Raw genomic sequence first — 26,139 nt, 5'->3', positions numbered from 1 at the left:
CGTGTTCTTTCCCAAGCGCTTAGTACAGTGCTCGGCACACAGTAAGCGCTTAATAAATATAATTGAATGAATGAATAGAGGAGGAGTTGTAGCATGTGTAAGCAGCTCAGGTCTGCTCTCCTTTAGACTATAAAAGCCCCTTGAGGTCAGGATCCCTGTTCTTTTACTTAATTATACTCTCTCAAGTGCTTACCACAGTGCTCTTCAACCAGTAAGGGTTCAATCAGCTTTATTGAGTGAGTGATGAGACCCCACTGCTGGCCCCAACATTGGTTTTCTTTTTCCCCCAGTGGTATTTGTTAAGCGCTTACTATGTGCCAGGCCCTGTACTTGTGTGGCCTCATAATAATAATAAAATAATAATAATAATAATGGCATTTATTAAGCGTTTACTATGTGCAAAGCACTGTTCTAAGCCCTGGGGGGATACAAGGTGATCAGGTTGTCCTACGTGGGGCTCACAGTCTTCATCCCCATTTTACAGATGAGGGAACTGAGGCAGAGAGAAGTGAAGTGACTTGCCCAAAGTCACACAGCTGACAGTTGGCAGAGCCGGGATTTGAACCCATGACCTCTGACTCCAAATCCCGTGCTCTTTCCACTGAGCCACGCTACTTCTCTAGAACCTGGCCTCATGACTAGAACCTGGGCTTGGGAGTCAGAGGTCATGGGTTCTAATCCCAGCTCCACCAATGGTCAGCTGTGTGACCTTGGGCAAGCCACTTCACTTCTCTGGGCCTCAGCTCCCTCATCTGTAAAATGGGCATTAAGACTGTGAGCCCCTCGTGGGAAAACCTGGTCACCTTCTATCCTCCCCAGTGCTTAGAACAGTTCTTGGCACATAGTAAGCGCTTACCAAATACTATTATTATTATTATTACTAAGCACTGAGGTAGAAACAAGCTAATTCATTCATTCATTCAATTGTATTTATTGAGCATTCACCGTGTGCAGAGCACTGTACTAAGCGCTTGGGAAGTACAAATCGGCAACATCTAGAGACGGTCCCTACCCAACAACGGGCTCACAGTCTAGAAATCAGGTTGGACACAGTCCCTGCCCTTCCTGGGGCTCACGGTCTTCATCCTTGTTTTACAGATGAGGTGACCGAGGCCCAGAGAAGTGAAGGGACTTGCCCAAGATCACACAGCAGACAAGGGATTAGAACCCAGGTCCTACTGATTCCTGGGTCCGGGCTGTAATAATAATAATAATGGTATCTGTTAAGCGCTTACTATGTGCCAAACACTGTTCTAAGCACTGGGGTAGATACAAGGTAAACAGGTTGTCCCAGGAGGGGCTCAATCAATCAATCGTATTTAGTGAGCGCTTACTGTGTGCAGAGCACCTTACTAGGCGCTTGGGAAGTACAAGTTGGCAACATATAGAGACAGTCCCCACCCAACAGTGGGCTCACAGTCTAAAAGAGTGGGCTCACAGGCTACAGTCTTCACCCCCATTTTACAGATGAGGGAACTGAGGCCCAGAGAAGTGAACTGGCTTGCCCAAGTTACACGGCAGACAAGCGGCCGAGCCGGGATTGGAACCCACGACCTCTGACTCCAAAGCCTGGGCTCTGGCCATTGAACCACGCTGCTTCTCAACATGGGGGGTGTGTAGGGGTGAGGGTTGCGGGGGGAGGGGGGAGAGACTGTGTGTGTGTGTGTTTGTGTGTGCGTGTGTGTGTGTGTGTTTGGAGAGAGAGAGATAGAGAGAGACAAAGAGTGTGGGGGGGGGGTGAGAGAGAGAAAGAGTGTGTCGTGGGGACAGAGAGAAAAAGAGAAAAAGAGAAAAAGAGAGAGAGTGTGTGTATGTAGGGAGAGAGAAAAAGAGAGAGTGTGTGTGTAGAGGGAGAAAGTGTGTTGGGGGAAATAATAATAATAATAATAATAATGGCATTTATTAAGCGCTTACTACGTGCAAAGCACTGTTCTAAGCGCTGGGGAGGTTACAAGGTGATCAGGTTGTCCCACGGGGGGCTCACAGTCTTCATCCCCATTTTACAGATGAGGTAACTGAGGCCCAGAGAAGTGAAGTGACTTGCCCAAAGTCACACAGCTAATTGGCAGAGCTGGGATACGAACCCATGACCTCTGACTCCAAAGCCTGGGCTCTTTCCACGGAGCCACGCTGGGGATTGTGTATAGGGAGAGTGAAAGAGAGCGTGTGTGTCTCTGTGTGTGGAGAGAAAGTGTGGGGGGTAGAGTGTGTGTGTGTGGGGAGAGTGTGTGTGTGTGGGGAGAGAGTGTGTGTGTGAAGGGGGGACAGAGAGAAGCAGCGTGGCTCAATTGAAAGCACAGGATTTGGAGTCAGAGGTCATGGGTTCAAATCCCGCTCCGCCGATTGTCAGCTGAGTGACTTTGGTCAAGTCACTTCACATCTCTGGGCCTCAGTTCCCTCATCTGGAAAATGGGGATTAAGACTGTGAGCCGCCCGAGGGACAACCTGATTACCTTGTAACCTCCCCAGTGCTTAGGACAGTGCTTTACACATAGTAAGTGCTTAATAAATGCCATTATTATTATTATTATGTGGGGAGAGTGTGTATGTGTGTGTGGAGAAAGTGTCTGTGTGTGTGTTTGGAGAGAGAGAGAGAGAAAGAGAGACAAAGAGTATGTGGGGGTGAGAGAGAGAAAGACTGTGTGTCCTGGGGACAGAAAAAGAGTGTGTGTATGTAGGGAGAGAGAGAGAGTGTGTTTGTGTGTAGAAAGAGAAAGAGTATATTGGGGAAAGAATGGGTATGTGTGGGGGGAGAGAGAGAAAGTGTGTGGAGGGGGAGAGTGTGTATGGGGAGACAAAAAGAGTGTGTATGTGTGTGTTTGTGTAGGGAGAGTGTGGGAAGTGTGTGTGTGTATGTGTGTGTTTGTGTAGAAAGAGTGTGGGAAGTATGTGTGTGTGTGTGTGTGTGTGTGTGTGTGTGGAGAAAGAGTGTGTGTGTGTGTGTTTGGAGAGAGAGAGAGAGAGACAAAGTGTATAGGGGGGTGAGAGAAAGAAAGAGTGTGTGTCCTGGGGACAGAAAGAGAGTGTGTGTATGTAGGGAGAGAGAGAGTGTGTGTTTGTGTGTAGAGAGAGAAAGAGTATATTGGGGAAAGAATGGGTATGTGTGGGGGGAGAGAGAGAAAGTGTGTGGAGGGGGAGAGTGTGTATGGGGAGAGAAAAAGAGAGTGTGTATGTGTGTGTGTGCAGAGAGAGTGTGGGAAGTGTGTGTGTGTGGAGAAAGAGAGAGTGAGTGTGTGTGTGTGTGTGTGTGTGTGTGTGCGTGTTTGGAAAGAGACAGAAAGAGAGACAAAGTGTATGGGGGGTGAGAGAGAGAAAGAGTGTGTGTCCTGGGGACAGAAAGTGTGTGTATGTAGGGAGAGAGAGTGTGTTTGTGTGTAGAGAGAGAAAGAGTATATTGGGGAAAGAATGGGTATGTGTGGGGGGAGAGAGAGAAAAGTGTGTGGAGGGGGAGAGTGTGTATGGGGAGAGAAAAAGAGAGTGTGTATGTGTGTGTGTAGAGTGTGGGAAGTGTGTGTATGTGTTTCGGGAGAGAGAGTGTGTGTGTGTGTGTGTGTATGTGAAAGGGAGGGTCAGAGAGAGAAAGAGAGAGTGTGTATGTGTGGGGAGAGGGAGAGAATGTGAGTGTGTGTGTACGTGTATGTGTGTGTTGTACACACCTGCCCTTCCATACTTCGAACCCCACCCCTTGGGCTCCACCTTCAAGCTCAGCTCCAGATGAAGTCCCTGCTGAATTCCGGGAAAGGCACCGTAATAACAATAATAACGATGGTATTCGTTAAGTGCTGACTACATGCCAGGGACTGTACTAAGCGCTGGGGGAGAAACAAGATAATCGGGTTGGACCCGGGCCCCGTCCCTCGTAAGACTCACGGTCCTAATCCCCATTTCTCAGACGAGGACGCTGAGGCCCAGGGAAGAGAAGTGATCCCCAAAGGTCACACAGCAGACAGGCGGCAGAGAAGCCACCATCTTCTAGACTGCGAGCCCATTGTTGGGTAGGGATTGTCTCTATTTGTGGCCGAATTGTACTTTCCAAGCGCTTAGTACAGTGCTCTGCACACAGTAAGCGCTCAATAAATACGATTGATGATGATGACTGCGAGCCCATTGTTGGGTAGGGATTGTCTCTATTTGTGGCCAAATTGTACTTTCCAAGCGCTTAGTACAGTGCTGTGCACACAGTAGGCGCTCAATAAATACGATTGAATGAATGAATGGCCTTCTGATGCCCAGGCCCGGGCTCTAACCACTAGACCACGCTGCTTCTCATGAGAGCCATGAGAAACGGATCTGAGCCCACCTTAGCCTCCTGCCCCCTTGGGCCAAGTCTCTGCCCCTTCTCCTCCTCTTCCTCCTCCTTCATTCATTCATTCAATCGTATTTATTGAGCGCTTACTGTGTGCAGAGCACTGCACTAAGCACTTGGGAAGTCCAAGTTGGCAACATCTAGAGACAGTCCCTACCCAACAGCGGGCTCACAGTCTAGAAGGGGGAGACAGACAGCAGAACAAAACATATTAACAAAATAAAATATATCAAGGCCCTACTGAGAGCTCACCTCCTCCAGGAGGCCTTCCCAGACTGAGCCCCTTCCTTCCTCTCCCCCTCGTCCCCCTCTCCGTCCCCCCATCTTACCTCCTTCCCTTCCCCACAGCACCTGTATATATGTATATATGTTTGTACATATTTATTACTCTATTTATTTTACTTGTACATATCTATTCTATTTATTTTATTTTGTTAGTATGTTTGGTTTTGTTCTCTGTCTCCCCCTTTTAGACTGTGAGCCCACTGTTGGGTAGGGACTGTCTCTATATGTTGCCAATTTGTACTTCCCAAGCGCTTAGTACAGTGCTCTGCACACAGTAAGCGCTCAATAAATACAATTGATGATGATGATGATGATATAGAATAGTAAATATGTACAAGAGTTCAAAGGTTCTGCTCGAGATCAGCCTGTCTCCTGGACAGTGTACGGCAGAAAAGTCTGAATTTCACTCTCATCTTCCAAATGTCTGCTGCAGAGACCACCATAATGCGGTGGTCACCATTAGAGAAGCAGCGCGGCTCAGTGGAAAGAGCCCGGGCTTTGGAGTCAGAGGTCATGGGTTCAAATCCCGGCTCTGCCAATTGTCAGCTGTGTGACTGTGGGCAAGTCACTTCACTTCTCTGTGCCTCAATTTCCTCATCTGTAAAATGGGGATTAAGACTGTGAGCCCCCTGTGGGACAAACTGATTGCCTTGTAACCTCCCCAGAGCTTAGAACAGTGCTTTGCACATAGTAAGCGCTTAATAAATGCCATTATTATTATTATAATGTAGCTCCAACAGCCATCAGATTTCAAGCCACTCTGATTTAGACTGTGAGCCCACTGTTAGGTAGGGACTGTCTCTCTATGTTGCCAATTTGTACTTCCCAAGCGCTTAGTACAGTGCTCTGCACATAGTAAGCGCTCAATAAATACGATTGATGATGATGATGGTCTACAGAACAATGGAAGCATCCAATTTCCCCCTGGCTGGGAGACAGGCACTTCCACTGTTGGGTAGGGACCGTCTCTATATGTTGCCAACTTGTACTTCCCAAGCGCTTAGTACAGTGCTCTGCACACAGTAAGCGCTCAATCAATACGATTGATTGACTGATTGATTCCTACGGACATCACAGGAGTTCTTCGGGAATTTCACCAGTTCTGGGCTGGCTTTTTACCTCAGCAGAAGTAAGATAGCAGCGGGGCTTGGTGGAAAGCAGCAGCATGGCTTGGTGGAAAGAGCACGGGCTCTGGAGTCAGAGGTCATGGGTTCGAATCCTGGCTCCACCACATGTCTGCTGTGGGACCTTGGGCAAGTCATTTAACTTCTCTAAGCCTCAGTTACCTCATCTGTAAAATGGGGATGAAGACTGTGAGCCCCAAGTGGGACAACTTGATCACCTTGTATCCCCCCCCCAGCGCTTAGAACAGTGCTTTGCACATAGTATATATGTACTATATATAGTACACTTGTATATATGTTTGTACATATTTCTTAGAGAAGCAGCGTGACTCAGTGGAAAGAGCCCGGGCTTTGGAGTCAGAGGTCATGGGTTCGAATTCCGACTCCGCCACATGTCTGCTGTGTGACCTTGGGCAAGTCACTTAACTTCTCTGAGCCTCAGTTACCTCATCTGTAAAATGGGGATTATGACTGTGAGCCCCACGTGGGACAACCTGATCACCCTGTATCCCCCCCAGCGCTTAGAACAGTGCTTTGCACATAGTAAGCGCTTAACAAATGCCATCATTATGATTATTATTATTATAGCCAAGGCAACCCTCCCTAGAGAGCCAGCCTAGAGATCAGGTAATAATAATAATAATAATAATAATAATGATGGCATTTATTAAGCACCGTCCCCAAAAACTCCTCACCCTGGGCTTCAAGGCTGTCCATCCCCTCGCCCCCTCCTACCTCACCTCCCTTCTGTCCTTCTCCAGCCCAGCCCGCACCCTCCGCTCCTCTGCCGCTAATCTCCTCACCGTACCTCGTTCTTGCCTGTCCCGCCATCGACCCCCGGCCCACGTCCTCCCCCGGGCCTGGAATGCCCCCAATCCCTCTGCCCATCCGCCAAGTTAGCTCTCTTCCTCCCTTCAAGGCCCTGCTGAGAGCTCCCCTCCTCCAGGAGGCCTTCCCAGACTGAGCCCCTTCCTTCCTCTCCCCCTCGTCCCCCTCTCCATCCCCCCATCTTACCTCCTTCCCTTCCCCACAGCACCTGTATCTATATATCTATATATGTTTGTACATATTTATTACTCTATTTATTTTACTTGTACATATCTAGTCTATTTATTTTATTCTGTTAGTATGTTTGGTTTTGTTCTCTGTCTCCCCCTTTTAGACTGTGAGCCCACTGTTGGGTAGGGACTGTCTCTACATGTTGCCAACTTGTATTTCCCAACTGCTTAGTCCAGTGCTCTGCACACAGTAAGCGCTCAATCAATATGATTGATTGATTGATTGATTGACGAAGCTGGGGTGGCCAGAGCCCCCAGGCCCGAGCGGTCATCCCTGGCCGGAGGGAGGGACTGGGCCGAGACGGGGTGAGTCAGTGGGCGCCGCCGTGGCCTGACTCAAACCGAGGCCGCCCTTCGCCCGCCGCCCTGTAAGGAGGACCGACTTGGGGCGGGGGTGAGTCAGAGCCCGGGCCCGGAAATCTACCGACGGCTTCGGCCTCCTCCCCGTCCTCGTTCCCACCGACGGCCTGTGGGAACAGGGAATGGCGGGGTTGGGGGGGATGCCCCAGGGGCGGGCGCCGAGCTACCGCCATGAGAAGCAGCCTGGCACGGGGGCTAGAACCCGCAACTGGGAGTCAGAAGGCCCTGGGTTCTCATCCCGGCTCCCCTGCTTGTCTGCTGTGTGACCCTGGGCAGGTCGCCTCACCTCCCTGGGCCTCGGTCTCCTCATCTGGCTCAGTGGAAATATATGTATATATGTATATATGGTTGTACATATTTATTACTCTATTTATTTTACTTGTACATATCTATCCTATTTATTTTATTTTGTTGGTATGTTTGGTTTTGTTCTCGGTCTCCCCCTTTTAGACTGTGAGCCCACTGTTGGGTAGGGACTGTCTCTATGTGTTGCCAATTTGTACTTCCCAAGCGCTTAGTACAGTGCTCTGCACATAGTAAGCGCTCAATAAATACGATTGATGATGATGATGATGATGGAAAGAGCCCGGGCTTTGGAGTCAGAGGTCGTGGGTTCGACTCCTGACTCCGCCACATGCCTGCTGTGTGACCGTGGGCAAGTCACTTCGCCTCTCTGAGCCTCAGTTCCCTCATCTGTAAAATGGGGATGAAGACTGCGAGCCCCGCGTGGGACAACCTCATCACCTTGTATCCCCCCAGCGCTTAGAACAGTGCTTTGCACATAGTAAGCGCTTAACAAATGCCATTATTATTATTAGACTGTGAGCCCACTGTTGGGTAGGGACTGTCTCTATATGTTGCCAACTTGTACTTCCCAAGCTCTTAGTCCAGTGCTCTGCACATAGTAAGCGCTCAATAAATACGATTGATGATTAGTAGTAGTATCTGGAAAATTCATTCATTCATTTAACCGTATTTATTGAGCGCTTACTGTGTGCAGAGCACTGGACTAAGCGCTTGGGAAGTACAAGCAGCGTGGCTCAGTGGGAAGAGCCCGGGCTTTGGAGTCAGAGGTCATGGGTTCAAATCCTGGCTCCGCCATCTGTCAGCTGTGTGACTTTGGGCAACTCACTTAACTTCTCTTGGCCTCAGTTCCCTCTTCTGTAAAATGGGGATGCAGACTGTGAGCCCCCCTTGGGACAACCTGATCACCTTGTAACCTCCCCTGCGCTTAGAACAGTGCTTTGCACATAGTAAGTGCTTAATAAATGCCACTATTATTATTACAAGACGGCAACATATAGAGACGGTCCCTACACAACAACGGACTCACTGTCTAGAGGGGGGAGACAGACAACTAAACAAAACATGTAGGAAAATGTGGATGGAGTCTGTGAGCCCCACGTGGGACAGAGACTGTGCCCAACCCAATGTGTTTGTATCCATCCCGGCGCTTAGTACAGTGCCTGGGACATAGTGAAGATTTGACAAATACCATCATCATCATCATAATAATAATGAATGGCATTTATTAAGCACTTACTATGTGCAAAGCACTGTTCTAAGCACTAGTGAGGTTACAAGGTGATCAGGTTGTCCCACGGGGGGCTCACAGTCTTAATCCCCATTTTACAGATGAGGTAACTGAGGCACAGAGAAGTGACTTACCCAAAGTCACACAGCTGACACTTGGCGGAGCTGGGATTTGAACCCATGACCTCTGACTCCAAAGCCCGTGCTTTTTCCCACTGAGCCACGCTACCCACCCCGGAGCTTAGTACAGTGCCTGGGACATAGTAAAGATTTGACAAATACCATCATCATCATCATCATAATAATGATGGCATTTATTAAGCGCTTACTATGTGCAAAGCACTGTTCTAAGCACTAGGGAGGTTACAAGGGGATCAAGTTGTCCCACGGGGGGCTCACAGTCTTAATCTCCCATTTTACAGATTCATTCATTTATTCAATCGTATTTATTGAGCGCTTACTGTGTGCTGAGCACTGTACCAAGCGCTTGTGAAGTACGTCGGCAATAATTACAGATAATTGTAATAGTAATTGATAATCATATTAATTACAGATGAGGTAATTATTATTAATTATTATTACCGGCCAGCAGAGGGTGAAGCAAACCTCTGCTGTGTGTTCTTGGACAAGTGGGTGGGCATCTCTGGGCATTTATTTATTTATTATTTATTTATTTATTTATTTATTTATTGTTTATTCATTTATTTATTTTGCCTGTACATATCTATTCTATTTATTTTATTTTGTTAGTATGTTTGGTTTTGTTCTCTGTCTCCCCCTTTTAGACTGTGAGCCCACTGTTGGGTAGGGACTGTCTCTATATGTTGCCAACTTGTACTTCCCAAGCGCTAGGTACAGTGCTCTGCACACAGTAAGTGCTCAATAAATACGATTGATTGATTGATTGATTGATCTCCAGGCTTGGGAAGCAGCATGGCCTAGTGGGTAGAGCCCAGGCCTGAGAGTCAGAAGGACCTGGGTTCTAATCCCCCTTCTGCCCCTTGTCTGCTGGGTGATCGTAGACAAGTCACTCTCCCCCTTCTAGACTGCGAGCCCGTTTTTGGGTAGGGACCGTCTCTCTCTGTTCCCGAATTATACTTTCCAAGCGATTAGTCCAGTGCTCTGCACACAGTAAGCGCTCAATAAATATGATTAAATGAATGAATGAATGAACTTAACTTCTCTGGGCCTCAGTTCCCTCATCTGACAAATGGGGATGAAGAACTGTGAGCCCCATATGGGACGGGGACTGTGTCCAACCCGATTTTGCTTGTAACCACCCCAGGTTTTAGTCCAGTGCCTGGCACACAATAAGCGCTTAACAAATACCATAAAACAAACAAACCTTGGGCAAGTCACTTAACTGCTCTGCCCCTCAGTTCCCTGGTCTGTAAAATGGGGATGAAGACTGCGAGCCCTACGTGGGACAGGGACTGTGTCCAACCCGATTAAATCGTCTCTACCCCAGCTCTTAGTACAGTGCCTGGCATGGGGTAAGTGCTTAAATATCAAAGAAAATGAGCATCATTATTATTTCTATTAATTAAGCGGGGGAGGCGGCATCCTCCAATCCCAGAAGTTGCGTGGCTCAGTAGAAAGAGCCCGGGCTTTGGAGTCAGAGGTCATGGGTTTGAATCCCAGCTCCGCCAATTGTCAGCTGTGTGACTTTGGGCAAGTCACTTCATTTTTCTGGGCCTCAGTTACCTCATCTGTAAAATGGGGATGAAGACTGTGAGCGCCCCGTGGGACAACCTGATCACCTTGTAACCTCCCCAGCGCTCAGAACGGTGTTTTGCACATAGTAAGCACTTAATAAATGCCATTATTATTATTATTATTATTATTATTATTATTATTATTATTATTATTATCTCCCGGGGCGTCTTATCTGCCACCTGCCACCGGCTTTTAGGCGGGAGTTGAGTTAGGTTTACCTTGCAGGCAGACCAGTTCCAGCTGCCCGCCTTTCCCAAGCCTCTGCCCTCTGTGGGCACGCCCATGCCCGGGGTTGGGGGTGGGGCACTGCCCTTGATCTATCTGTTCTATTTATTTTGTTAATATGTTTGGTTTTGTTGTCTGTCTCCCCCTTCTAGACTGTGAGCTCACTGTTGGGTAGGGACCGTCTCTAGATGTTGCCAACCTGTACTTTCCAAGTGCTTAGTACAGTGCTCTGCACATAGTAAGCGCTCAATACAATTGATTGAGTGATTGATTGATCTCTGCTTTTCAGCTGGGCACACCCCCCCCCCCCCCAACGCTGGAGAGCAGCCCCCACCCCCGGGGAAGGCTCCCCACCCTCCCTGGACCTCGGAGAGGGCAGAGGTCACAGTCCAGAGTCCGAAGCCAAGGCCCTTCCCTCCCAGGACCAGGCCCGGCCTACGGGCGCCACGCCAAAGCCTGCCCTGCCGGACGGGCGGATCCCCGAGTCGAGCTGATGGGTGGCGTCCACCCCCGGGCCTTGTGCTCATCAAGTCCTCGGTGATTTCACCGGGTGCCCATGGGGCACGGGGTTGAGTCACCTCACGGGGGAGGAAGAGGAGGATGGAGCCAAGCCGGAGGCATCACCAGGTGTAGCTGGGCTGGTAGTTCCCTCGAGGACGGGGGTCTTCTGAGCGGGGCAGGGCCGGACGGAGCGTCGTCTGTCCGGACCACCCCGGGAGGGTGGTCATACCCAGCTGTGCCCACCCCCGCCCGCCTGCTGTGCTTCCAGGTCAGCGTCCAGGGCTCCATCCAAACCGCTACCCCGCTCGTTCGAGCTCTCATCCTATCCCATCTGGAGTATTGTATCAGCCTCCTCTCCAATCTCCCATCCTCTTGTCCGTCCCCACTTCAATCCATACTTCACACCGCTGCCCGGATTGTCTTTGTCCAGAAACGCTCTGGGCATGTTACTCCCCTCCTCAAAAATCTCCAGTGGCTACCAATCAACCTACGCATCAGACAGGAACTCCTCACCCTGGGCTTCAAGGCTGTCCATCCATCCCCTGGCCCCCTCCTACCTCACCTCCCTTCTCTCCTTCTCCAGCCCAGCCCGCACCCTCCGCTCCTCTGCCACCGCTAATCTCCTCACCGTTTGGCCTCGTTCTCGCCTGTCCCGACGTCGACCCCCGGCCCACGTCCTCCCCCTGGCCCGGAATGCCCTCCCTCTGCCCATCCGCCAAGCACGCTCTCTTCCTCCCTTCAAGGCCCTACTGAGAGCTCACCTCCTCCAGGAGGCCTTCCCACACTGAGCCCCTTCCTTCCTCTCCGCTTCGTCCCCCTCTCCATCCCCCCCATCTTACCTCCTTCCCTTCCCCACAGCACCTGTATATATGTATATATGTTTGTACATATTTATTACTCTATTTATTTTACTTGGACATATCTATTCTATTTATTTTATTTTGTTAATATGTTTGGTTTTGTTCTCTGTCTCCCCCTTCTAGACTGTGAGCCCACTGTTGGGTAGGGACCGTCTCTATATGTTGCCAACTTGTACTTCCCAAGCACTTAGTACAGTGCTCTGCACACAGTAAGCGCTCAATAAATACGATTGATTGATTGATTGATTGCTGGTGCTTCCCTCGAGGAGAGGAGGGGTCTTCTGAGTGGGGCAGGGCCGGACAGAGCGTCGTCTGTCCGAACCACCCTGCGAGTTTGGTCATACCCAGCTGTGCCCACCCTCGCCCGCCTAATCAATCAATCGTATTTATTGAGTGCTTACTGTGTGCAGAGCACTGTACTAAGCTCTTGGGAAGTACAAGTTGGCAACATATAGAGACGGTCCCTACCCAACAGTGGGCTTACAGTCTAAAAGTGGGCTCACAGTCTAAAAGCCTAATGTGCCCCCCGTCCCCTCCCTCCCTCCCTCCTTCCACCTACCAACTCAACTGGTGGCCTAGTGGGTTTAGCCTGGGAATCAGAAGGACCTGGGTTCTAATCCCAGATCCACCATTTGTCTGCTGCGTGACCTTAGGGAAATTGCTTAACTTCTCTGTGCCTCGGTTACCTCCGCCGACTGATTAAGACTGTGAGCCCCATGTGGGACAAGGACTGCGGCCAACCTGATTAGCTTGTGTTTACTCCAGCATTTAGTGCAGTGTCAGGCACATAGTAAGCATCTGTGAGCCCCCCCGAGGGACAACCTGATCACCTTGTAACCTCCCTAGCGCTTAGAACAGTGCTTTGCACATAGTAAGCGCTTAATAAATGCCATTATTATTATTATTATTATTATTATCTGACTCCAAAGCCCGTGCTCTTTCTACTAAGCCATGCTACTTCCGGGATTGGAGGCCGCCCACTCCCCCCGCTTTATTAATAGAAATAATAATGATGCTCATTTTCTTTGATATTTACGCACTTACTCCATGCCAGGCACTGTTTTGTTGTCTGTCTCCCCCTTCTAGACTGTGAGCCCACTGTTGGGTAGGGACTGTCTCTATATGTTGCCAGCTTGTACTTCCCAAGCGCTTAGTACAGTGCTCTGCACACAGTAAGCGCTCAATAAATACGATTGATTGATTGATTGACAAATGCCATTAAAAAACAAACTCTAAAAGATTCTCCCAAGCCCTCTCTACATGGTAGACTGTAAGCTGCATGAAAGCAGGGATCATGTCCATCACCTCTATCCTTACTACTTCCAACAGTTGTGGGATTTGTTAAGCACTTACTATGTGCCAGGCTCTGTACTAAGCACTGGAAACAAGTTAATCAGGACGGACACGGACCCCGTCCCATATGGGGCTGAAGACTGTGAGCCCCATGTGGGACAAACTGATCACCTGGTAACCTCCCCAGCGCTTAGAACAGTGCTTTGCACATAGTAAGCGCTTAATAAATGCCATCATTATTATATGGGGCTCGGGGTCTTAATCCCGTTGACAGATGAGGTAACTGAGGCACAGAGAAGCGAAGCGACTTACGCCAGGTCACACAGCAGGCGTGTGGCGGAGCCGGGAGTAGAACCCAGGTCCTCCTGATTCCCAGAGCCGGGCTCTAACCACTGAACCGCGCTGCTCCTCAAGGATGCAGTGTGGCCCAATGGAAAGAGCCTGGACTTGGGAGTTGGAGGACTTGGGTTCTAATCCCGGCTCTGCCACTTGCCCGCTGTGTGACCGTGGGCAAGCAACTTTACTTCTCTTTGCCTCAGTTTCTTCCACTATAAAATGGGGATTCAGTACTTGTCCACTTCTGTGAGCCCCACGTTGGACAGGGACTTAATAATAATGATGGCGTTTGTTAAGCGCTTACTATGCGCAAAGCACTGTTCTAATTTATCTTAATTATCTTGTGTCTCACCCAGCTCTTATTACTTGGCCCGTAGAGCTTAGCGTTTGGCGCATAGTAAGCGCTATAACCAATATTAGTAGTTATAGGGGCAGAAGTAGTAGCAGTAGTAGCAGCAGAGTGGTGCAGTGGAAAGAGCTCGGGCTTTGGAGTCAGAGGTCATGGGTTCAAATCCTGGCTCCACCCATTGTCAGCTGTGTGACTTTGGGCAAATCACTTCACTTCTCTGGGCCTCAGTTACCGCATCTGTCAAATGGGGATTAATTAAGACTGTGAGGCCCCCCCCATGGGACAACCTGATCACCTTGTAACCTCCCCAGTGCTTAGTACAGTGCTTTGCACATAGTAAGCAATTAATAAATGCCATCATTATTATTAGTAGCAACATCATCATCATCATCATTATTATTATTATTATTATTATTATTATTATTATTAAAGAGCCTGGGCCTGAGAATCAGAAGGACCTGGGTTCTAAACCAGGGTCCACCACTTGTCTGCTGTGTGATAATAATAATAATAATAATGACGATGATGGCATTTATTAAGCGCTTACTATGTGCAAAGCACAGTTCTAAGCACTGGGTGATGCATGGCGTAGTGGATAGAGCCCGGGCCTGGGAGTTGGAAGGTCGTGGGTTCTAATCCTGGCTCCCCGTCTTGTCTGCTGTGCGATCTTGAGCAAGTCACTTCACTTCTCTAGGCCTCAGTTCTCTCAGCTGTAAAATGGGGATTGAGACCATGAGCCCCACGTGGGACAGAGACTGTATCCATCCTGATTTGCTTGTATCCACCCCAGTGCTTAGTACAGTGCCTGGCACATAGTAAGCGCTTAACAGATACCCCAGTTACTAGTAGTGGCAAGAGCAGTAAGTAGTAGCACTGTGAAACACTGTGGCTCAATGGAAAAGAGCCCGGGCTTTGGAGTCAGAGGTCATGGGTTCAAATCCCGGCTCTGCCAATTGTCAGCTGTGTGACTTTGGGCAAGTCACTTCACTTCTCTGGGCCTCAGTTTCCACATCTGTAAAATGGGGATGAAGACTGTGAGCCCCCCGTGGGACAACCTGATCACCTTGTAACCTCCCCAGTGCTTAGAACAGTGCTTTGCACATAGTAAGCGCTTAATAAATGCCATTATAATAATAATAATAATAGTAGTAGTAAAAGCAGCAATAGTAGCGGCTAGAGCCCGGGACTGGGAGTAATAAGGTCATGGGTTCTAATCCCGGTGCCGCCACTTGTCTGCTGTGTGACCTTGGGCAAGTCATTTGACTTCTCTGAGCCTCAGTTCCCTCATCTGTAAAATGGGGATGGAGACCATGAGTCCCACGTGGGACAGGGGCTGTGCCCAACCCGATTTGCTTGTATCCACCCCAGTGCTTACTACAGTGCCTGGCATGGAATAAGCATTTAACAAATACCACAGTTATTAGTAGCAGTAGCAGCAGAAGCAGTACTCACAGTAGGAGTAGCAGAAATAGAGCAGCAGCCGGAATAACAGCAGTAGGAGTAGTAACAGCAGCATGGCGTAGCGTATAGCCTGGGAGTCACAAGGTCCTGGGTTCAAATCCCAGCTCTGCCACTTGTCAGCTGTGTGACCCTGACCAAGTCACTTCACTTCCCGGGGCCTCAGTTCCCTGATCTGGAAAATAATAATAATAATGATGGCATTTGTTAAGCGCTTACTACATGCAAAGCACTGTTCTAAGCGCTGGGGAGGATACAAGGTGATCAGGTTGTCCCACGGGGGGCTCACAGTCTTCATCCCCATTTTCCAGATGAGGTAACTGAGGTCCAGAGAAGTGAAGTGACTTGCCCAGAGTCACACAGCTGACAATCGGCGGAGCCAGGATTTGAACCCATGACCTCTGACTACCAAACCCGGACTCTTTCCATTGAGCCAAACTAGATCGAGACTGGGAGCCCCACACGAGACAGCGACTGGGCTCGACCCAATTTGCTCATATCCACCCCGGCGCTTAGCACAGTGCCTGGCACATAGTAAGTGCTTTACAAACACCATAATTATTATTATTACTAGTAGCAGCAGCAGTAGCAGCGGTGAGCTCTAGGCTGTGAGCTCGTTGTGGGCAGGAACGTGTCTGCCTGTTGTTATATCGGACTCTCCCAAGCGCTTAGTACAGTGCCCTGCACGCAGTAAGCGCTCAATAAATACAATTAACTGAATGGAGCTAGAAGTCAAGGAAGAACAGAGTGTGAGAAGCAGTGTGGCTCAGTGGAAAGAGCCCGGGCTTGGGAGTCAGAGGTCATGGGCTCGAATCCCGGCTCCGCCAATTGTCAGCTGTGTGACTTTGGGCGAGTCACTTTACTTCTCTGGGCCTCAGTTCCCTTATCTGGAAAATGGGGATTAAGACTGTGAGCCCCACGTGCAACCTGATCACCTTATATCCTCCCCAGCACTTAGAACAGTGCTTGGCACATAGTAAGCACTTAACAAATGCCATTATTATTATTATCTGGGGGATTATTATTATTATGCCATTATTATCTTACCCGCAGGACTCCCAGATCCAATCCCCCCCAGTCCCAACTGCATCCCACCAGACCAACTCAACCCCTGGGCACTGCCAGCCCCAACACTTCACTCCACAGGGAACTTACAGCTCCTCCCTCAGGGGCAGGGACTGTGCATTTTACTACTACTAATAATAATTGCGGTATTTGTTAAGTGCCTACTATGTACCAAGCGCTGGAGTAGATACAAGAAAATTGGGTTGGATACAGCCCCTTTACCTCAGAGGGCTCGCAATCTTAATCCCCATTTGACACAGGAGGAAACGGAGGCCCAGAGAAGGAAGTGACTTGCCCAAGGTCACACAAATACCACAGTTATTATTAGTATCCACTCCAGCGGACAAATGGTGGAGCCGGGATTAGAACCCAGGTCTTCTGACTGTCAGGCCCGGGCCCTACCAGTTAGGCCATGCTGCTTTTAATCGACTGTAATAATAATAATAATAATGGTATTTGTTAAGCACTTACTATGTGCAGAGCACTGTTCTAAGCGCTGGGGAGGTTACAAGGCGATCAGGTTGTCCCACGGGGGGCTCACAGTTTTAAGAGAAGCAGCGTGGCTCAGTGGAAAGGGCCCGGGTTTTGGAGTCAGGGGTCACGGGTTCAAATCCCAGCTCTGCCAATTATCAGCTGTGTGACTTTGGGCAAGTCACTTCACTTCTCTTTGCCTCAGTTCCCTCATCTGTAAAATGGGGACTAAGACTGTGAGCCTTCCGTGGGACAACCTGATCATCTTGTAACCTCCCCAGCACTTAGAATAGTGCTTTGCACAGAGTAAGCGCTTAATAAATGCCATTATTATTAATCCCCATTTTACAGATGAGGTAACTGAGGCACAGAGAAGTTAAATGACTTGCCCAAAGTCACACAGCTAAGTGGCGGAGTCAGGATTAGAACCCATGACCTCTGACTCCCAAGCCTGGGCTCTTGCCACTGACCCGCGCCGCTTCTCACGCTGCTTAGAACAGTGCTTAACATATAGTAAGTACTTAACAAATACCAAAACTATTATTATACTATTTACTTGTTAAGCATTTACTAAGTGCCAAGCACTAAGTGCTAGAGTAGATAATAATAATTTTGGTATTTGTTAAGCGCTTACTATGTACCAAGCACTGCACTAAGCGCTGGGGTAGATACCAGCAAACTGGGTTGGACCCAATCCCTGTCCCAAGTGGGGCTCAGAGTCTCCATCCCCATTTGACAGATGAGGGAACTGAGGCCTGGAGAAATGAAGTGAATTGTCCAAGACCACGCAGCAAACAAGTGGCGGAGCCGGGATTAGAACCCAAGGCCTTCCGACGGCCCACTTTTTCCCAGCTTCCCCATCTCCTTCCCTCCTTCCCCATCTCCTTCCCTCCTCCTTTCCTTTCTCCTTCCTTCCTCCTTTCCCTCCTCCTTCCCCATCTCCTTCCCTCCTCCTTTCCCATCTCCTTTCCTCCTCCTTTCCCATCTCTTTTAGACTGTGAGCCCACTGTTGGGTAGGGACCGTCTCTATATGTTGCCAACTTGTACTTCCCAAGCGCTTAGTACAGTGCTCTGCACACAGTAAGCGCTCAATAAATATGATTGATGATGATGATGAAGTTAATCAGGTTGGACGCAGTCCCTGTCCCAAACGGGATTCATCGAGAAGCAGCAAAGTAGAGAAGCAGCGTGGCTCAGTGGAAAGAGCCTGGGCTTTGGAGTCAGAGGTCATGGGTTCAAATCCCGGCTCCGCCAATTGCCAGCAGTGTGACTTTGGGCAAGTCACTTAACTTCTCTGTGCCTCAGTTCCCTCATCTGTAAAATGGGGATGAAGACTGTGAGCCCCCCGTGGGACAACCTGACCACCTTGTAGTCTCCCCAGCGCTTAGAACAGTGGTTTGCACATAGTAAGCGCTTAATAAATGCTATCATTATTATTGAGAAGCAGCGTGGCTCAGTGGAAAGAGCCCGGGCTTTGGAGCCAGAGGTCATGGGTTCGAATCCTGACTCCACCACATGTCTGCTGTGTGACCTTGGGCAAGTCACTTAACTTCTCTGAGCCTCAGTTACCTCATATGTAAAATGGGGATTAAGAATGTGAGTCCCACGTGGGACAACTTGATCACCTTGTACTAAGCACTTGGGAAGCAGCGTGGCTCAGTGGAAAGAGCCCGGGCTTTGGAGTCAGAGGTCATGGGTTCAAATCCCGGCTCTGCCAATTGTCAGCTGTGTGACTTTGGGCAGGTCACTTCACTTCTCTGGGCCTCAGTTCCCTCATCTGTAAAATGGGGATTAAGATTGTGAGCCCCCCGTGGGACAACCTGATCACTTTGTAACCTCCCAAGTGCTTAGAACAGTGCTTTGCACATAGTAAGCGCTTAATAAATGTCATTATTATTATTGTAACCCCCCAGCGCTTAGAACAGTGCTCTGCACATAGTAAGCACTTAACAAATGCCATCATTATTATTATTATTATTATTATTATTATTATTATCATTATTATTATCGCCAGCTTGTCGTGGGCAGAGAATGTGTCTATTTATCGTCCTCTCCCAAGCGCTCAGTCCAGTGCTCCGCACAAGGTAAATGCTCCATCAATACGATTGAACGAATGATCACGGCATCCTGGGAGCATCTCTCTTTGTCCTTTATTGCCTTGGAGTTGAGCAGGTAGTCGGCCCCTTGGGGTGGGGGCCGGCTAAGGGGCCTCCTAGCCGGCAGCCCCCACCCCCATCAACCCCCACCCCCTCTGTCGTTCTGAGGCCGGGGGGTCCGGGGAGAGGCCGCCCCCGGCCCCCACCTGCCTGCTCCATGCGAGCGCTAGCGAACTTTCCAAAGTGGGGCAGGGGGTGACCGGTGGGCACCCAGGCCCTCCCCAGCATGGGCAGGGAGAGGGCCGCGGTCCCCCGGACCCCCAACCCCACCGCCCCCCAATCCTCTCAGACCTAGGGCAGACCCAGGCCCGAGCCTTGCCCTCTCCCCCCCGCCCCATCTTGACAAACCCCCTCCCCTCATCCAAACCCCCCTCCCCGCCCCAAGCATCGCTCCCCCCGCCCCCCAATTCTGCAGCAAAGCCGGAGGGGTCCCCCCCTCCCTCCACCCCAGCATCTGGGCCGTGCCCCCCGCCCCCAGAAGCCCCCCGGCCCCCACACCCAAGTCCTACGCTCCCCGGGAGCGTAGGCCCAAAGGCCTGCGAAGAGTCTGATGGGGAGAGGGCCGGGCCGGGGCATGAGGGGCCGGGGGATCGAGCGTCCAGAGGTTTAGGGGGGCGGGGGTCAAGGTGGGGGGACAGAGCCGCTGCCGGGACCGTGGGATCCGGGTCCTGGAGGAGAGTGGAGGCCACTGTGCTGGACCCCTCTTCTTTCCATCCTCTCCCCTCCCCTCTCCCGGCGGTGGCGGCGGCGGCGGGGTGGCTTCTACAGGCCCAGGAAATCCTCCTTGCGATATCCCTTCTGCAAAACAGACACCAGAAACGGGGGGGAAGGGAGTCCATCAGTCCACCTGGTATCTCTGGACCCCCAACCCAGGCAGCCCCTTCCTTTTTTTTTTTTTTTGATGGCATTTGTTAAGCGCTTACTATGTGCAAAGCACTGTTCTAAGCACTGGGGGGGATACAATGTGATCAAGTTGTCCCACGTGGGGCTCACAGTCTTAATCCCCATTTTTACAGATGAGGTAACTGAGGCTCAGAGAAGTTAAGTGACTTGCCCAAGGTCACACAGCAGACTTGTGGTGGAGCCGGGATTCGAACCCATGACCTCTGACTCCAAAGCTTCTTCTTTCCCCCTTCTGCAGGAGAGAGAGATGGACCTTTAGACTGTCAGCGCATGGTGGGCAGGGAATATGTCTGTTTATTGTTCTATTATTGAAAAAGCAGCGTGGCTCAGTGGAAAGAGCACGGGCTTGGGAGTCAGAGGTCATGGGTTCTAATCCCAGCTCCGCCACTTATCGGCTGTGTGACTTTGGGCAAACCACTTCACTTCTCTGGGCCTCCGTTACCTCATCTGGAAAATGGGGATTGAGGTTGTGAGCCCCACGTGGGACAACCTGATCAGTGCTTTGCACATAGTAAGCGCTTAACAAATACCATCATTATTATTCCAGCACTTAGAACAGTGCTTGGCACATACTAAGTGCTTAATCAATCAATCATATTTACTGAGCGCTTACCGTGTGCAGAGCACTGTACTAAGTGCTTGGGAAGTACAAGTTGGCTTAACAGATGCCATCATTATTATCCTCTCCCAAACGCTTAGCACAGTCCTCTGCTCCTCCTCTAGACTGTGAGCCCATTGTGGGCGGGGATTGTCTCTGTTGTTATATTGTACTTTCCAAGCACTTACTCTGCACACAGTAAGCGCTCAATAAATACAACTGAAGGAACGAACACCAAGCATTCAATAAATACGATTGAACGAACAAACAGTAAGCGCTCAATAAATATGATTGAATGAATGAATGAACAGTAAGCGCTCAATAAATACGACAATGAATGAATGAGGAAAGCCCACCCCGTCACCCCAAGAGCTATAAAATGGGGATTAGGTACCTGTCCCTCTCTTATCATCTGTGACCCCCACATTGGACAAAGATCTGATTATCTTGTATCTCACCCAGTTCTCAGTACTTAAGACATAGTGCTTAGTACATAGTAAGAGGAGCAGCATGGCCCAGTGACAAGAGCCCGGGCTTGGGAGTCAGAGGTCGTGGGTTCTAATCCCAGCTCCACCACTCGTCTGCTGTGTGACCCTGGGCAAGTCCCTTCTCTAGGCCTCAGTTCCCTCTTCCGTAAAATGGGGATTGAGATCGTGAGCCCAAGGTGGGATAATATGATTACCTTGCATTTACCTCAGCGCTTAGTGCTTGGCACATAGTAAGCGTTTAACAAATACCATCATTATTCATTCATTCATTCAGTTGTATTTATTGAGAGCTTCTGTGTGCGGAGCACTGGACTAAGCGCCTGGGAAGTACAAATCGGCAACATATACAGATGGTCTCTACCCAACAACGAGACAGACAACAAAACAAAACATGTAGACACTTAGTACAGTGCTCTGCACACAGTAAGTGCTCAATATATAAGATTGAATGAATGTAGACAGGTGTCAAAACCTCCAGAAGAAATAAACAACTATATTATTATATATCACATTATATAATAAATATATAATAATTTTATTTTATATTTTATATACTGTTTATAACATATTATTACAAATACTAATAATTATTATTATTATTAACAAACACGACAAACATTAGTAGTTGTAGCAGTATAATAATAATAATTTTGGTATTTGTTAGGCACTTATTATGTGCAAAGCACTGTTCTAAGCATTGGGGAGGATACAAGGTGATCAGGTTGTCCCATGTGAGGCTCACAGTCTTAACCCCCATTTTACAGAGGAGGTAATTGAGGCCCAGAGAAGTGAAGTGACTTGCCCAAAGTCACACGGCTGACAAGTGGCGGAGCCGGGATTAGAACCCATGACCTCTGACTCCCAAGCCCGGGCTCTTTCCACTGAACCACGCTGCTTCCCGTAGAAGCTGTAGCGGCAGCAGTAACTGTAAACCTTAATCAGGATCTGGGTCCCCAAGTTCTGGGGAGATCAGGATTCGGGGTGGTGGGGATGGGGGGGATCCCCCACGGCTCCTCCTCCCAGGCCCCAGAGGGTACCATTATTCATTCATTCCTTCAATTGTATTTATTGAGCGCTCACTGTGTGCAGAGCACTGTACTAAGCGCTTGGGAAGTCCAAGTTGGCAACAGATAGAGACAGTCCCTACCCAACAATGGGCTCACAGTCTAGAAGGGGAAGACAGACAACAAAACAAAACATGTGGACAGGTGTCCACAAATTGTCAGAAAAAATAGAATTGAAGCTAAATGCACACCATTAACAAAATAAATAGAATTAGTAAATATGTACAAGTAAAATAAATCGAGTAATCAATCTGTACATACATATATAGAGCATCAAAGCAAGGATCCCACCCAGCAGTGGCTGTGGGGGTGCTGGGGTCACAATCAATCAACCAATCAATCGTATTTATTGAGCACTTACTGTGTGCAGAGCACTGTACTAAGCGCTTGGGAAGTACAAGTTGGCAACATATAGGGACAGTCCCTACCCAACAGTGGGATCACAGTCTAAAATCTCCCCCCGACCCCCAAACTGTGAGCTTGCAGTGGGCAGGGAGCCCACTGTTGGGTAGGGACTGTCTCTACGTGTTGCCAACTTGTACTTCCCAAGCGCTTAGTACAGTGCTCTGCACACAGTAAGTGCTCAATAAATACGATTGATTGGTTGATTGACTATGTCTGTTTATTGTTGTATTGTCCTCTCCCAAGTGCTTAGTCCAGTGCTCTGCACACAATAAGCACTCAATAAATATGAGAAGCTCAATAAATATGAGAAATTAGAGAAGCAGCGTGGCTCAGTGGAAACAGCCCGGGCTTTGGAGTCAGAGGTCGTGGGTTCAAATCCTGACTCCGCCAACTGTCAGCTGTGACTTTGGGCAAGTCACTTCACTTCTCTGGGCCTACCTCGTCTGGAAAATGGGGATTAAGACCGTGAGCCCCCCGTGGGACAACCTGATCACCTTGTAACCTCCCCAGCGCTTAGAACCGTGCTTGGCACATAGTAAGCGCTTAATAAATGCTATCATTATTATTATTATTATTATTATGACTGAATGAATGAGCGAGTTGTGGGGTGCAGGGGTGTGGTCCCCGGCTGCTCCTCTGTGCCAGGCCCCTCCCAGAGTCCAGAGATTATAGATCTGTCCCCCCCCCGGGCCTCGCCAATCAAACCGCACCCAGTGGATCGTGGGGCGCGGCAGGGTGAGGTGGCGTTGGTTCTGGGCTGTACTGAGTGACTGGGGCGGCCACTTCAGCCTCACCCCTGACTTCTGCTCCCTGACGCACAGGGCTGCCAGCGAGGCAGCGCCTTCCAAAAGATCCTCATGAGTCAACCGGAGCCTTCCCATGCCCCAGGCTGACAATAATAATAATAATAATTATAATGCTACTTGCCAATAATAATAATAGTAATGATAGCATTTGTTAAGCACTTACTATGTGCAAAGCACTGTTCTAAGCGCTGGGGAGGACACAATCATAATAATAACGACGATGATGGCATTTGTTAAGCGCTTACTATGTGCAAAGCACTGTTCTAAGCGCTGGGGAGGATACAAGGTGATCAGGTTGTCCCACGGGGGGCTCACGGTCAATCTCCATTTTACCGATGAGGGAACTGAGGCACAGAGAAGTTGTGACTTGCCCAAAGTCACACAGCTGACAACTGGTGGAGCCGGGATTTGAACCCCTGATCTCTGACTCTAAAGCCCGGGCTCTTTCCACGCTGCTTCTCCACTGATACAAGGTGATCAGGTTGTCCCACGTGGGGCTCACAGTCTTAATCCCCATTTTACAGATGAGGTCACTGAGGCCCAGAGAAGTGAAGTGACTTGACCAAGGTCACACAGCTGCCAATGGGCAGAGCTAGGATTTGAACCCACGACCCCTGATTCCAAAGCCTGAGCTCTTTCCACTGAGCCACGCTGCTTCTCAAGCGCTTACTGTGTGCCAAGCACTCTTCTAAACACTGGAGTAGATACAAGCGAATCGGGTTGGACACAGTCCCTGCCCCACATGGGGATCCCAGTCTTAATCCCCATTTTCCAGAAGAGGGAACTGAGGCCCAGAGAAGTGAAGAAAGGTCACCCGGCAGACAAGCGGCAGAGTCAGTATTAGAACCCAGGTCCTTCTGACTTCCAGCAGCGAAGGGAAGCAGCGTGGCTCAGGGAAGCAGCGTGGCTCAATGGGAAGAGCACGGACTTTGGAGTCAGAGGTTATGGGTTCAAATCCCGGCTCCGCCACTTGTCAGCTGTGTGACTTTGGGCAAGTCACTTTACTTCTCTGGGCCTCAGTTACCTCATCCATAAAATGGGGATTAAGACTGTGAGCCCCCTTGGGACCACTTGATCACCTTGTAACCTCCCCAGCGCTTAGAACAGTGCCTTGCACATAGTAGGTGCTTAATAAATGCCATTATTATTTAATTATTGATTCCAGGCTCTATCCATTAAGTAATGCTGCTTCTCACGTGACCTCCACAACCACATGACCTGTGACTTGACATCCTCTGCTCCTGGTTTACTTTCATTCACTCATTCAGTCAGTCATATTTATTGAGCATTTACTGTGTGCAGAGCACTGGACTAAGCGCTTAATTCACTGCTGGACCAAGTCTCCCATCCCCAGCCCTCATAGGGGGGGTTTCTGTAGCCCCTCATGGATGCACTACAAGGGGGTCAGGGGCCCTTGGGGGAGGAACAGGATGCTGGGTGGCAAGATTTAGGTGAAGCGGCAGAGAAATAATTATAATAATGATGCTGTTGGTATTTGTGACACCTGTCCACATGCTTTGTTTTGTTGTCTGTCTCCCCTTTCTATTCAATCATTCATTCAATCGTATTTATTGAGCGCTTACTGTGTGCAGAGCACTGTACTAAGCGCTTGGGAAGTACAAGTTCTAGACTGTGAGCCCATCGTTGGGTAGGGACTGTCTCTATATGTTGCCGACTTGTACTTCCCAAGTGCTTAGTCCAATGCTCTGCACGCAGTAAGTGCTCAATAAATAGGATTGAATAAATGAATGAATGTTAAGCACTTATTATGTGCCAAGCACTGTTCTAAGTGCTGGAGGGGGATACAAGGTAATCAAGGTTGTCCCACGGGGGCTCACAGTCTTAATCCCCATTTTATAGATGAGGGAACTGAGGCACAGATAAGTGAAGTGCTCTGCACACAGTAAGTGCTCAATAAATACGATTGATGATGAAGTGACTTGCCCAAAGTCACACAGCTGACGAGTGGCAGAGCCGGGATTAGAACCCACGACCTCTGTCTCCCAAGCCCGGGCTCTTGCCACCGAGCCACGCTGCTTCTCTATAATAATTGTGGTACTTGTTAAGCGCTTATTTTGTGCCAGGCCGTGTACGAAGCGCTGGGGTGAATCCAAGCAAATCGGGGTGGACACAGTCCCTGTCCCACGTGGGGCTCACGGTCTCCATCTCCATTTTGCAGTTGAGGGAACTGAGGCCCAGAGAAGTGAAATGACTTGCCCAAAGTCACACAGCCGGGATTAGAACCCACCACCTCTGACTCCCAAGCCCGGGCTCTTTCCACTGAGTCACGCTGTCTCTCAGAGTGAGTGGGAGTTTGGGGGGAGCAGCAGAGAGGGTGGGGGATGTGGGGGGAGTAACAGTTGGCTTCCTCCTCTTTCTCCCCTGTTCATTCATTCATTCATTCATTCAATCGTATTTATTGAGCGCTTACTGTGTGCAGAGCACTGTACTAAGCGCTTGGGAAGTACAAGTTGGCAACATATAGAGACGGTCCCTACCCAACAGTGGGCTCACAGTCTAGAAGGGGGAGACAGAGAACAAAACAAAACATATTAACAAAATAAAATAAATAGAATAAATATGTACACATAAAATAGAGTAATAAATACGTACAAACATATATACATATATACAGGTCACCAGGTTGTCCCCCAGGGGGCTCACAGTCTTCATCCCCATTTTAATAATAATAATAATGATGGCATTTGTTAAGCGCTTACTATGTGCAAAGCACTGTTCTAAGCGCTGGGGAGTTTACAAGGTCATCAGCTTGTCCCAC

The 26,139-nt window shown here is 49.3% G+C and overlaps 1 protein-coding gene across 1 annotated transcript in view; it reads right to left on the bottom strand.

The window, feature by feature from the left end:
- Positions 1-19,772: 19,772 nt before the first annotated feature.
- PKP3 (plakophilin 3) overlaps positions 19,773-26,139 on the bottom strand; it is a 43,244-nt gene continuing 36,877 nt past the window's right edge. The window contains 1 exon segment of the mRNA XM_038764903.1: positions 19,773-19,894. Within this exon segment, the coding sequence (XP_038620831.1) occupies positions 19,859-19,894 (36 nt within the window). The 3' untranslated portion in view covers positions 19,773-19,858.

Source organism: Tachyglossus aculeatus, chromosome 22 (assembly GCF_015852505.1).
Source record: "Tachyglossus aculeatus isolate mTacAcu1 chromosome 22, mTacAcu1.pri, whole genome shotgun sequence".
In the NCBI taxonomy this organism is placed as follows: Eukaryota; Metazoa; Chordata; class Mammalia; order Monotremata; family Tachyglossidae; genus Tachyglossus; species Tachyglossus aculeatus.
Note: the sequence above shows the minus strand (reverse complement) of the source record. Positions and strands in the feature narration are given on the sequence as shown.